At 39.0% G+C, this 14,457-nt stretch overlaps 1 protein-coding gene across 5 annotated transcripts in view; it reads left to right on the top strand.

Annotated features, from left to right (window-relative positions):
• UBAP2 (ubiquitin associated protein 2) overlaps window positions 1-14,457 on the top strand; it is a 119,460-nt gene that overhangs the window by 20,978 nt on the left and 84,025 nt on the right. For 4 of the 5 annotated variants that reach the window (XM_058565977.1, XM_058565974.1, XM_058565979.1 and 1 more), the window contains exon 2: window positions 10,462-10,601. The exons of the other annotated variant lie outside the window; for it this stretch is intronic. In XM_058565977.1, coding sequence (XP_058421960.1) covers window positions 10,503-10,601 — 99 coding nt within the window. In that variant the 5' untranslated portion in view covers window positions 10,462-10,502. The remainder of the gene's footprint in view (window positions 1-10,461; window positions 10,602-14,457) is intronic. 5 annotated transcript variants of the gene reach the window in all.

The raw sequence follows: 14,457 nt of genomic DNA, 5'->3' as shown, positions 1-14,457 counted from the left end.
CAAATTTTTATTAAATATTGAGTACATAGAACAGAATACTTAATCTCAGATTTTGCTGATTGTAATATGTATTCTGATTTCAGAGATTTTATAATATGAAAAAAGTGTATATAATCAATAATGCTTGATATTTATAAAATATGTATAAATATAAAGAACAAGACAAAGAATACCCATGTACCATCACCTAGTTAAGAAAAAAATATCATTATCTTTTGAAATTCCTAGGCCTACTTCCCAGTCCCAACCTGTGAATTAGGCAAAGTTAACCCCTAACCAGAATTTTGTGTTTATTATTTCCTTTATATTTTTAACACCTATTTTCATAAACAATATGTTGTTAATTTTGTATGTTTCTTGAATATTAAATGTGACCATAGTGTATATATTCTTAGTGACTGTTTTCTTCTTAAATTTGCCTTAGAGTGTTTTCCTGAGGTTCTTCCAATGTGTGTAGCGATTATCTATTTTCATTGCTTTATAATATTCCTTGGTAGGGATATATTGAAAACAATGTTTGTATAGTTTCCTTTTTGTGTGTGTGTGTGAGGAGATCAGCCCTGTGCTAACATCTGCCCATCCTCCTCTTTTTTTTTTTGCTGAGGAAGACTGGCCGTGGGCTAACATCCGTGCCCATCTTCCTCCACTTTATATGGGACGCCGCCACAGCATGGCTTGCCAAGCAGTGCATCGGTGCGTGCCCAGGATCTGAACCAAGGAACCCCGGGCCGCCGCAGTGGAGCACGTGCACTTAACCGCTTGCCCCACCGGGCCAGCCCCTGTATTGTTTCCTTGAACATACCAGCACGTGTCTCTTGGGACAGATATGCTAGAGGTATATGTACCTGGGAGGGTATATGCCAGGGAGTGGGACTGCTAAATTGGAGGGTATATACATGTTCACCTTTATTAAATAACGCCAGACTCATATAAAGTAGTTATATCATTTTACACTCAAACCAGCAATGGATAAGAGTTCTTTTTTTTTTTACATTCTCACCATTACTTGGTATTGTTGTATTTGCTAACCCTGGGGGTTTTGAAAAGGCATCTCATTGTGATTTAAATTTTCATTGTCTACTATTGAGGTCAGTCATCTTTTAATACATTGATGGGCTATATTAGTTTCCTACTATGAAGTTCTGATCAACTCTTTTGCTGGTTTTTCTATTGGGTTCTTTTCTGTTTCTTGATTTATAGTATTTCTTAATATAATCTAAATACTAATTCTTGTTGAATGTATGTTGATGAAAATTTTTGCAGTTTGTGGCTTATATTTTCACAGTTAGCTGCCTTTTTCTGAACAGTTTTTTTGTTTTTTTTCTTCCCCTTTTTCTCCCCAAAGCCCCAGTAGATAGTTGTATGTTATAGTTGCACATCTTGCTAGTTGCTTCAGCATATGGGACGCCGCCTCAGCATGGCCCGACAAGCGGTGGGTTGGTGCGCGCCCGAGATCCGAACCCGGGCCTCCAGTAGCGGAGCGCTCGAACTTAACTGCTAAGCCACAGGGCCGGCCCCCAGAAGTTTTTAAAGTTATTTACTAATCTTTGCAATTTTTTTTTTTTTTTTTTTGTGAGGAGGACTAGCCCTGAGCTAACATCCGATGCCAACCGTCCCCTTTTTTCTTGAGGAAGATTGGCCCTGGGCTAACATCCGTGCCCATCTTCCTCTACTTTATATGGGACGCTGCCACAGCATGGCTTAACAAGTGGTGCATTGGTGCACGCCCGGGATCCGAACCTGTGAACTCCAGGCCACTGCAGCAGAGTGCACGCACTTAACCGCTAAGCCACCAGGCCAGCCCATAATCTTTGCAATGTTTTGCACTTTTTGTCTCTTAAGAAAACCGTAACTATCATGAGGTAAAGATTCCTTTATACATGGTGAAAAAATTTGCCTGTTGTCTTCTGAAATCTATAATTTTGCTTTTTGTATATTGTTAAAATACCTGTAAATTGACTTTTTAATGTGTGGTCTAATAAAAAAAATTTAAGTATAGTCAACCAGTTCTTTCGACCTCACTTCTTTCTTTATTATAATTTTATTTATTTATTTATTTTTCCCCCAAAGCCCCAGCAGACAGTTGCATGTCATAGCCGCACATCCTTCTAGTTGCTGCATGTGGGACTCGGCCCCAGCATGGCCAGAGAAGTGGTGCGTGGGTGCGCACCCGGGATCTGAACCCCGGGCCGCCAGCAGCGGAGCGCGTGCACCCAACCGCCAAGCCGCGGGGCCGGCTCACGACTTCACTTCTTTAAAGCTGATGTTTCCTCACCACATGCACTGCCATCTCTGTTGGAAATCATATCTGTATATGCCTGCCTTTCTCTCTGGGTGTCTTGTTCTGATCCTCTGGCCACTTTGTCTGTCCCTGTACCCATGTTGTACTGTTGTAATTACTGTAGCAATATAATCCTTGATTGGAAGGAAGTCCTGTGCTTTTTTTTTTCTTCTTCTTTAAGGAATATCTTGGCTGTTCTTGACTACTTCTCCATGTAAATTTTAGAATCAGCTTGTCGAGTTTGAGACCATAAAACCTTGTTAGAACTTTGATGGGGATTAAGTTGAATGTGTAGTGGAGGGAGAGTTAACACTTTTATTGAGTGAACCTTTTTTTTTTAAATTTTATTTTTATTTATTTATTTTCCCCCAAAGCCCCAGTAGATAGTTGTCTGTCATAGCTGCACATCCTTCTAGTTGCTGCATGTGGGACGCGGCCCCAGCACTGCTGGAGAAGCGGTGCGTTGGTGCGTGCCCAGAATCCGAACCTGGGCTGCCAGCAGCGGAGCGTGTGCACTTAACCACTAAGCCATGGGGCCGGCCCGAAGAGTGAACCTTTTAAAATAAGGGTTGAAACACTTTTTCTGTAGAGTCAGATAATAAATATTTTCTGCTTTGCCTCTGTTATAGCTATTCAGTATTGCCAATTTCTTTAGAAATTGATATATATTTTTTTCTGTTAGCTGGGATATAAGTATACTTAATTTTTGTACATTTTTTTTTTTAGTATCTAGAAGTTTTGCTAAGCTTATTAATTATAATTTATCTGAAGATTCTTTATGGTTTTCTGTGTACAATTAGGGAAGTGTGATCTTTTAAAAGGATTACTTTCTAATCTTCGTGTCTTTTACTTGTCATAGTGTGCTGGCTGTGACCTCCAATTCAGTGTTAAATAGAAGCGATCATGGGAGCAACTCCCGTTTTTTGTTGTCTGTTTTTGTCATCTTAGAAGAATGCTTTTAACATTTGATTTTTCAATGTGATATTTGTTGTAGGTTTCTGTAGATACCCTTATCAAGTCAAAGAAGTATTCTTGTTTTCTAAGAATTTTTATTTTGAGTGAATGTTGAATTTTAGCAATGCCTTTTCTCTATTGAGATGCTTTTATGATCATAAATTTTTTTCTTTATTCTGTAAAGTTGGTGATTTTTTAAAATGATTTTTCATTTGTTAAATCAACCTTATTCCTGGGATATTCTGGACATGGTTATGATGTATTTTCTTTTTTATACATTGCTGGATTCTATTATAATTATTGTTTCTCATACTGTCCTTATCAGGTTCTAGTATCAAGGCTATTTCATTCTCATATTTTCACTCATGTTTTGCCTTTTTTTAATATTCTGAAATAGTTTCTTTCTTTTTTTGGTGAGGAAGATTATCCTTGAGCTAACATCTGTGCCCATCTTCCTCTATTTTGTATGTGGGACGCCTCCACAGCATGGCTTGATGAGTGGTGTAGGTCTGTGCCCGGGATCTGAACCCACGAGCCCAGGCCACCGAATTGGAGTGTGCTGAACTTAACCATTATGCCACTGGCCTGGTCCTGGAGTAGTTTCTGAACAATTAGAATTACTTGTTCTTTAATTGTTTGGTAGTAATTGTGGGCGAAACTGTTGGGTGCATTGATTTTTTTTTTTTTTTTTTTTTTTGGTGAGGAGATCAGCCCTGTGCTAACATCCGCCAATCCTCCTCTTTTTTTTGCCGAGGAAGACGGCCCTGGGCTAACATCCGTGCCCATCCTCCTCCATTTTATATGGGACGCCGCCACAGCATGGCTTGCCAAAGCAGTGCATCGTTGCGCGCCCGGGATCCGAACCAGCGAACCCCGGGCCGCCGCAGCGGAGCGTGCGCACCCAACCGCTTGCGCCACCTGGCCGGCCCCTGATTTTTTTTGTTTTTAATTGTGGTAAAATATATGTAACGTAAATTTTAAGGTGTACAGTTCAGTAACGTTAAGTACATTCATATTGTTGTGCAACTGTTGGATGCATTGTTTTAAATGTCTTGGGTCCACAGTTTTCTAAAGAGAAATTATTAATGAGCCAGAATGTGTGAAATAGTGGAAAGATTCCAAACTTTGGCATCCAGATGGACCTGTGCATGACAGCTCCCTTACTTACTTGCTGTGGGTCTTTGTCATAGGTTTATTTCTTCACCTATAAAATAGATGTTGTAGTACCTGCCTTGCGCAGATAATGTGATAATTTGGAATTAAATTGGTTCTTGGAGTGCCTGATAATACAAAGGCAGTTGCTACTATTATAATGAGTTTGTAGTTCTAAATATTAAAAGTGTGCTTTGCTTTGCTAGGAATGGCTCTATTCTACCCATTAGGATGTTTCTAATGTGCCGATACTTGTAATTCTTAACCTCTTTCCATAAATATTTTCTGACCACAGAACTAGCCCAGGACAAGCCTTGAACTTTTAGTTCTTCTCTTTTCTGCTCAGTTAGTCAGATTTATCCAGGGTTGATTTCATGAGCCACGTTTTGAGAAAAGGATAAGATGAGTATGTGTTAACGGCACAAATCTTGTTGATTTCCAGTATTGTGGTCCTCTAGTCTCTTTATTCAAAAATTGTGCCTTATTTCTTTTTTTCTTTTTTTTTTTAAATTTGAAAGCACCGTTTTAGCGAGTTTCTATTTATTTATTTTTTTTGTGAGGAAGATCAGCCCTGAGCTAACATCCGTGCTAATCCTCCTCTTTTTGCGGGGGAAGATCGGCTCTGAGCTAACATCTATTACCAATCCTCCTCCTTCCCCCCGCCAAAGCCCCAGTAGATAGTTGTATGTCATAGTTGCACATCCTTCTAGTTGCGTTGGTGCGCACCCGTGAGCTGAACCCGGGTTGCCAGTAGCGGAGCGTGCGCACTTAACCGCTAAGCCACGGGCCGGCCCCCAATCCTCTTCCTTTTTTTTCTTAAGCCCCAGTAGATAGTTGTATGTCATAATTGCACATCCTTCTAGTTGCTGTATGTGGGACCGGGCCTCAGCATGGCCGGAGAAGTGGTGTGTTGGTGCGCGCCTGGGATCCGAACCGGACCGCCAGTAGCGGAGCATGCGCACTTAATCGCTAAGCCACGGGGCCGGCCAGAGAAACATTATTTTAAAATGTCGTCTTTACCTTTAGTGAGGTTGTGAAATACGAATCTGGCAGCCAGGGTTGTAATAAGCTGGAGAGCATTCTTTAGGAAGGAATGTTTTCAAATATGTGCTGAAGCTTGAAGCTTATGGGAAAGGCGCCAGTGTTAGAGGTAGATAGGAGCAGCTCTTCACCTGTGCCTTGAATAAATGGACTCTTTCTAGTTTAAAACTCAAGTCCTTTTTATTTTGTGGGATATTTCAACAAGGGATCTGTTTATCTTAATCCTCATCTTTGATTATTCAGTTACGTTGTGATCCTGAATTTTTGACACTCCAGTTGCTTTCATGGTAACGTGGATTGGTGCCACTACATACTGGAGATGTCTGCTTTCAGTTGGGATCCTCAGTGTCACTCTTCAGTTCTTTTTACTTGTTCTCTGTCAGCTTCCTCGCATACTCACTTAGTAACTGTTACAAACCTTTGCCGCATTCTTACATTCCTCCACCCTCCTCCCTCATCTAGTACTTGTCCTCTGCAGATGTCTGTCTATTTTACTAAAAAAGTAAAGATCGTTACAACAGACTCCATTGGCTGTCTTTCCTAATCTCTAAAAGTTTAGCTGCTGCCATACCTGCCCTTTTCTTCATTCTGCTAGACTCAGGAGAGGGATCCCTCTTCTTGTCCAAGTGAATCCTTTCCCTTTATTGCTATCAATTCATTGCCTCTCAGTTATCTCCTCCTCAGCTTAAAGATAGGCCTCTTTTTTTTTTTATTGATGTTTTAATAGTTTATAACTGAAATTTTTGGTTGTACATTTTTCTTTGTCCATCACCATATACATGTCTCCCTTCACCCCTTGCGCCCACCCCCAACCTTCATTGCCCCTGGTAACCACAATACAGTTTTCTCTGTCCATGTGTTGGTTTATATTCCACATAGAGTGAGATCATATGGTGTTTTTCTTTCTCTTTCTGGCTTATTTCACTTAACATAATGCCCTCCAGGTCCATCCATGTTGTTGCAAATGGGACGATTTTGTCTTTTTTTATGGCTGAGTAGTGTTCCATTGTATATATATATATACCACATCTTCTTGATCCAGTCATCAGTTGAGGGACATTTGGGTTGCTTCCACTTCTTGGCTATAGTGAATAATGCTGCAATGAACATAGGGGTGCATAAGCCTCTTTGGATTGTTGATTTCAGGTTCGTTGGATAGATTCCCAGTAGTGTGATAGCTGGATCATAGGGTATTTCTATTTTTAATTTTTTGAGGAGTCTCCATACCGTTGTCCATAGAGGCTGCACAAGTTTGCATTCCCACCAGCTGTGTATGAGGGTTCCCTTTTCTCCACAACCTCTCCAACATTGTTGTTTTTTGTCTTGGTGATTATAGTGATTATAGCCATTCTAATGGGCGTGAGGTGATATCTTAGTATTGTTTTGATTTGCGTTTCCCTGATGATTAGTGATGTTGAACATCTTTTCATGTGCCTATTGAAGATAGGCCTCTTTTCTTCAGTAAATATATGTTATTAAATTAAGCACATACCCCGTGTTAGGCCCCGGAAGAACAGAGGTGGCAGGACAGATCTAATTACTTGTCCTCATGGGCTTACAGTGTGTTAGACTTGCTGTGTACCTCGTCCTTGCAAAATTCCTCTTAGATGCTCTGTGTCACCTTCCAGCTACCACCTCTTCTTGCAGGTACGGTTAGTGTGCTGTCTCTCTTCCTCGCTCACCTTGGCGTTTTCCTCACCACTGTAGCGAAAGCGTACTCCCAGTGGTCGTCAGTGATTTCTACAATACCCATTGTAGAGTTCCAGTGGACATTTGATTCAAGCCATGATTTAAAATCCTTGAAAATATAATAAGTTTTACTTCCATGTTATTTTAAATGTTTATGTTGTTCAACATTGCTATTTTCCTGAATTTATATGACATCAGGAAAAGTTGGGGAAATGGTGAGGCGTGCTAGAGACGGGCTGTAAATTGTAGTGCCTCTAGCTACAGGTCTTGTGCTTGGGAGACTGTGTTGTCTACAGCTTGATGCTGTGTGGCTTGTTTTCCTGAGTTATGTTTCTTCCAGCCTGGCCTCTTGCCACTATTTTACTAGTTTAGGATTATGAAGGCAACAGTTATTTTGTGATTTAGTATCTAGTTTGGTTTGTAGGCTCTGTACCCCAGGAAATAAACAGTTAAGACTCACTCTGTTACATCTCATTGGTCTGTGTGGAGTCTTTCCAAGTTTTATTTCTGGTTCTTAAAATGGGGATTATGCCAAGTTCCTATAGAGTGTTGTTGAGGAATACAGGGAATAACGTATCTAAAACATTTAGCTAGGTGCTCAGCACATAGTAAATTTGAATAAAAAGTTACTGTTTTTCAACAAATTCTGTATGTCCACAGTAATCTCCTGCCCTGTTCTGACTTATTTCCGGATCTCATTCTCCAGAGGCAGTCACTTTGAACTCTTAGCTGTTTCTTCTGCTATTTATGTCCTCCCCTCCCCCCGTTTTCTCAGTTTATATTTATACTTTCTCCTTCTCTTCTGTCCCCCCGGTATTGTGTAATAATTGTTGCTTAGATCAGTCTTCACTGTTCATATTATTATAACCATATAAATTTTACTCACAGTTGAGCCATGCTGCCTTTTTTTTTTGGACTTAATTTTTTTTTCCACAGTTGCTTAGATTTCTCTGTACCCACCGATGGTTAATCTCTGTACTTTATTTCATATGTGCAAATTAACTTCTTAGGATGGTCAAAAACATTTTCTTGGAGGCATCTCTTTGGTAGCCCTCTCTTGTCCTGCTTCCATTAGGTTTGGTTGCTCTATAGGCTTCCTACACAGCTGTCATCTTGATATTTTTTTGCTGTCATTTGGGGGAACCGCCTTTCTCCTGGGTTGGACCCCATTGTTATCCCCCAATTCTTGGCAACCACTGATTTGTTTTCTGTCTCTATAGTTTTGTCTTTTCCAGAATGTCATAAAAGTGGAATCATACAGTATGCAGCCTTTTGAGTCTGGCTTTTTTCACTTAGCATAATATATTTGCGATTCATCCATGTTGTTGTGTGCATCAATAGTTGATAGCTTTTTATTGCTGAGTAATAGCAACAATAACAGTTGTATGGCTGTGCTACAGATTCTTCTTTTGAAGGACATTTGGGTTATTTCCAGTTTTCTGGAATTTGAATAAAGGTGCTATGAATATTTAGATGATTTTCTAGAAAAGTGGCCCGTGGTCATCCCAAGCTACAAGGGAGGCTGAGAAATTGAGTATTTAGCTTTCACCCTCTTTACAGATGGATGACAAGGGAAAAATAGTATGTTGTGAATGAATTTTGGTAGGTAATTCGTGGTGTCAATTGCAAACGGCTTCTTGGTTTGTGCTTTTGTTTTTGTTTTGTTTGTTCCAGGAGCTTTCTGAGTTTATGAGATATTATGTATGTGAACACAACTTGTTTCTGCCTTCACATTGATTGGTATTTTTGCTGAGTGTAGAATTTTAGGTTGGAAAGTAAACTTTTAAGGCACTGCTGCACTATTTTTTTAAATTGGGGTAAAATATACATAACAAAATTCATCATTTTAACCTTTTTTTTTTTTTAAGATTTTATTTATTTATTTATTTTCCCCCCAAAGCCCCAGTAGATAGTGGTATGTCATAGCTGCAGATCCCTCCAGTTGCTGTATGTGGGACGCGGCCTCAGCATGGCCGGAGAAGCAGTGCGTCGGTGCGCGCCCGGGATCCGAACCCGGGCCGCCAGCCTCGGAGCGCGCATGCTTAACCGCTAAGCCACGGGGCCGGCCCATTTTAACCATTTGAAAGTGTATATTTCTCTGGCATTAAGTACGTGCACATGATTTTATGACCATCACCACCATCCATCTTCAGAACTCTTTATCTTCCAAACAGAAACTCCATACCCATTAAACAGTAACTCCCCATTCCCCTCTACTCCCAGCTTCTGGTAACCACTATTCAACTTTGACTATGAATTTGACTATTCTGGGTAACTAATATGAGTAGAGTCATAGAGTTTTGTCCTTTTTTGACTGGGTTATTTCACTTAGCGTAATGTCCTCAAGCTTAATCCATGTTGTAGCATATGTCAGAATTTCCCTCCTTTTTAAGGCTGAATAATATTCAGTTGTATGTATACACCCTGTGTGTGCTTATCCATTCATCTGTCAATAGAAACTTGGGTTGCTTCCACTTTTTAGCTATTGTGAATAATGCTGGTATAACCATGGGTGTACAAATATCTCTTCAAGACCTTGCTGTCAGTTTTTTTGGCTATATACCCAGAAGTGGAATTACTGGATCAGATGGTAATTCTATTTTTTATTTTTTTGAGGAACTGCTATACTGTTTTCCGTAGTGGCTGCACCATTTTACATTCACACCAGCAGTATACAAGGGTTCTAATTTCTCTGCATCCTCGCCAAAGCTTGTTGTTTTCTTTTTTAATTTTTCATTGTAATAGCCATCCTAATGGGTGTGAAGTGATATTTCATGATTATTATAATCATGTTTTAATGGCATATTATATTTAGTTACATGCTTGGCACTTAGTAGCTATGCAATAAATATTTGTTGAATAAATAAAGGAAAATTATATGCACAATTCTTTTTGTTTCCTTGGAAGATTTATTGTTTATAAGTGGTTTTTGCCTTTAGGCATAGCTTGTTCCTAGACATTCCATATTGAATTGGATTGTTGCCAGGCAAAATCTTCACTGGCACAATGTTGCCTTTGGGTTTAAATACTAACTGCAAATGGGAAGAGGCAGATAAAACTACATGTAATAATAACATATAGTGGTAAAATAATTGCTGATTAAAATTGGTAGTATTGAGATTTTTGTTTAGAATTGCTGTTAATATAGACTTTTAGGTTGCATTAATAAAGTTGACTTAAGAGCTGCCAGGAAAAATCTAAATATCCTAACAGGTTGTTTCTTGAGAATTTGTATCCTAGAGAACCTTTATGTTTTATTTCATGTTTCCTCCTTATCCCTGAGTTTTATCCTTGCTTTTTACTGTGACTTGGAAGTTATGCTTACCATGCCTGCTTTCTTACAGATTTTCTATTTTGTACATACATTATTTTGTATATACTGTATATGATGACTTCGGTGAGCAGTGACCGGTCCCGAGGTGCACGAGAAAAAACACAGATTTCATCGACACAGGCGACACAGCTACAGAAACAAGTAGTGCAGGTAAGTTTTGTGGAACTCTTGTTTACCTTGTTTAGAATTACGGAAATTAGGGGAGCACATATGCTTTAATGTTCTCATTTGTAGGAAACCTCAGGATTTTGAACCTTGTTTTTAAAAAGTAGGTAGTGTATATAGTAGGAAAGAGGAAATGTCATTGATTCTGGTACAGTTGGATGGTGCTCCTTTACTGTTAGCATCGAGGCCATCTCCTTTTCCTCATTATTAATCTAGGTATGTCCCTGGAATGTAATAGGAAAATCCAAGTATATGGAGAAGTAATACTCTGAAATAGAGAATATCTGAATTATAAGCATCATTGCCTGTGAAGAGTGCTTTAATCTTAGAATGGCTTTCAATTAACAAGACCTATTTGTATAAAATATTTAATGTTACATATTTTTCAATTTGTTTGTATTATTATTTTAAATGAAGTGAGACAATCCAAGGAAAATGCTAAGCACAGTACCTGGTACAAAATTGAGCATTCTATTTGTGTCATTGACTAAATTGGCAAACCTTTTCTCAGAGGCAGTATGGGAGGTAAGTAAACTTTTTGCAGTCCGTCATAATTTCAGATTGATTATTTGACTATACTTTGATAGCTAATTACAAAGACTTTTTTATAATCATTCATAGCCAAGTGCCTGTTGATGTTAAGGGACATAGGTAGTAGACTCTACTTAAGTGTTGCGTCACGTTTTTCAATATAAGGTTAGCCTTGTATTTTGCTGCTGTTGACAGACATACGTCTCTGCTATTCAATGCTTGTTCCTAAATACATTTACCCTGATAGGTATTTATTCAGAACTAATGAGGAAAGACTGTTGTTGGAAAAATTTGGACTTGCTGGACTAGGCCCTCCCTTTATAGATGAATGCTTAAGAAAATGTTTGTTTATGAATAGCCTCTTATCAAAGAAGAAACACAAGTTATGAATAATCATAGGTGCAACCCTGCTAATAATCAAAGAAATATAAATTAAAACAAAGACGTTTTATTTTTTTATCAAATCAGTAACAATGAAAAGTGTGATTTTTTTTTTTTTTTTGGAAGGAGGGACAAATGAAATGTTGGGAATGTAAAGTGTCTCCATCTCCTACCCAAATAGTGCTCTTGGGCTGGTTTCCAGAGAATCAAAGTCTCCAGACTGGAGGAGGGAGGGCTCCCTTCCTCCCAAGGGTTGTCACTAATAGTTTTTCTGCAGGCCCTTTGGGGCTGGCTCATTTTATCTAATTAGAAGAAAAAACTGCCCACTGAGCTGTGGAAGGACTCCTAGACCCTTAGATTCCTACTTTTCCTTTTTAAAGAAGTATTGTGAGAATTTCTCAAAAAAACAGTTTTAGTAAAATTTTTCATGTTCATTTATCTATTAATCTCTTTCTGGGAAGTATTTTCTTTTCATTTTTGAGGGGTTATTTATTTTTTTCATTTCCACTTTTTTTGCTTTTGCTTCTTCAGGTGGGAGTTTAGGACGTTGAAAATCCTTGACTTTGACCTAAGCCTAAAGCTTCTTATCTCTTTGCTCAGGCTTGGGGCATTTTTCTTTTCTTTTCTTTTCTTTTCTTTTCTTTTCTTTTCTTTTCTTTACTTTGCTTTGCTTTGCTTTGCTTTGCTTTTATTGAGGTCATACTGGTTTATAACATGGTGTAATTTCAGGTGTTTTCTTTTATTGAGGTCATACTGGTTTATAACATGGTGTAATTTCAGGTGTACATTATTATATATCAGTTTCTGTACAGACTGCGTTGTGCTCACCACCAATAGTCTAGTTCTTATGCGTCACCATACGTATGTGCCTCTTTACTGCTACCCACCCCACCCCCCCTCCACACACACAACTTCCCCTCTGGTAAGCACTAATCTGTTCTCTTTGTCCATGTGTTTGTTTCTCTTCCACATACGAGTGAAATCATATGGTGTTTGTCTTTCTCTGTCTGGCTTATTTTGCTTAACATAATACCCAAAAGGTCCATCCACGTTGTTGCATATGGGACAATTTTGTCTTTTTTATGGCTGAGTAGTATTCCATTGTATATATATACCACATCTTCTTTATCCATTCATCAGTCGATGGGCACTTGGGTTGCTTCCATGTCTTGGCTATTGTGAATAATGCTACAGTGAACATAGGGGTGCATAAGTCTCTTTGAAATGTTGGTTGCAAGTTCTTTGGATAAATACCCAGTAGTGGGGTAGCTGGATCATGTGGTATTTTTATTTTTAATTTTTTCAGAAATTTCCATAGTGGCTGCACCAGTTTGCATTCCCACCAGCAGTGTATGAGAGTTCCCTTTTCTCCACATCGTTTCCAACATTTGTTATTTTTTGTCTTGGTAATTATAGGCGTTCTAAGAGGTGTAAGGTGATATCTCATTGTAGTTTTGATTTGCATTTCCCTAATGGTTAGTGATATTGAACATCTTTTCATGTACCCATTGGCCATCTGTATATCTTTGGAAAAATATCCGTTCATATCCTCTGACCACTTTTTTTTTTTTCTGAGGAAGATCGGCCCTGAGCTAACATCTGCCAATCCTCCTCTTTTTTTTTGCTGAGGAAGACTGGCCCTGGGCTAATGTCCATGCCCATCTTCCTCTACTTTATATGGGATGCCGCCACAGCATGGCTTGACAAGCGGTGCATCAGTGCGTGCAGGATCCCAACCGGCAAACCCCGGGCTGCCGCAGTGGAGCGCATGCACTTAACCGCTTGCGCCACCGGGCCGGCCCCCTCTCTGACCAGTTTTTGATCGGGTTGTTTGTGTTTTTGTTGTTGAGTTGTGTGAGTTCTTTATATATTTTGGAGATTAACCCCTTGTCAGATACATGATTTGCAAATATTTTCTCCTAGTTGCTGGGTTGTCTTTTTGTTTGGTTCCTGGTTTCCTTTGCCTTGCAGAGGCTCTTTGGTCTGATGAAGTCCCATTTGTTTATTTTTTTCTTTTGTTTTCCTTGTTCGAGTAGACACGGTATTTGAAAAGATCCTTCTAAGACTGATGTCAAAGAGTGTACTGCCTATATTTTTTTATAGGAGTTTTATGGTTTCATGACTTACCTTCAAGTCTTTAATCCATTTTAAGTTAATTTTTGTGTATGGCAAAAGATAATGGCCTACTTTCATTCTTTTGTATGTGGCTGTCCAGTTTTCCCGGCACCATTTATTAAAGAGACTTTCCTTTCTCCACTGTATGTTCTTAGCTCTTTTGTTGAAGATTAGCTGTCCGTAGATGTGTAGTTTTATTTCTGGGCTTTCACTTCTGTTCCATTGATCTGTGTGTCTGTCTTTGTACCAGTACCATGCTGTTTTTTTTTTTTTTTTTTAAAGATTTTATTTATTTATTTTTTCCCCCCAAAGCCCCAGTAGATAGTTGTATGTCATAGCTGCACATCCTTCTAGTTGCTGTATGTGGGACGCGGCCTCAGCATGGCCGGAGAAGCAGTGCGTTGGTGCGCGCCTGGGATCCGAAGCCGGGCCGCCAGCAGCGGAGCGCGTGCACGTAACCGCTAAGCCACGGTGCCAGCTGAGGTTGCTTTAGGTAATATGGACATTTTGACTATGTTTATTTTTCCAATCCATGTGGATGGAATATCATTCCATTTCTTTATGTCATAATCGATCTCTTTCAATAATGTTTTATAGTTTTGATTGTATAGGTCTTTCACCTCCTTGCTTAAATTTATTCCTAGATATTTTATTCTTTTTGTTGCCTTGTAAATGGGATTACATTTTTGAGTTCTTTCTGTTAGTTAGTTATTAGTGTGAAGAAATGCAACTGGTTTTTGTAAGTTTGTTTCATACCCTGCAACTTTGCTGTAGTTATTGATTATTTCTAATAGTTTTCTGATGGATTCTTTAG

Source organism: Diceros bicornis, chromosome 22, assembly GCF_020826845.1.
Source record: "Diceros bicornis minor isolate mBicDic1 chromosome 22, mDicBic1.mat.cur, whole genome shotgun sequence".
Classification (NCBI taxonomy): Eukaryota; Metazoa; Chordata; class Mammalia; order Perissodactyla; family Rhinocerotidae; genus Diceros; species Diceros bicornis.
Note: the sequence above shows the minus strand (reverse complement) of the source record. Positions and strands in the feature narration are given on the sequence as shown.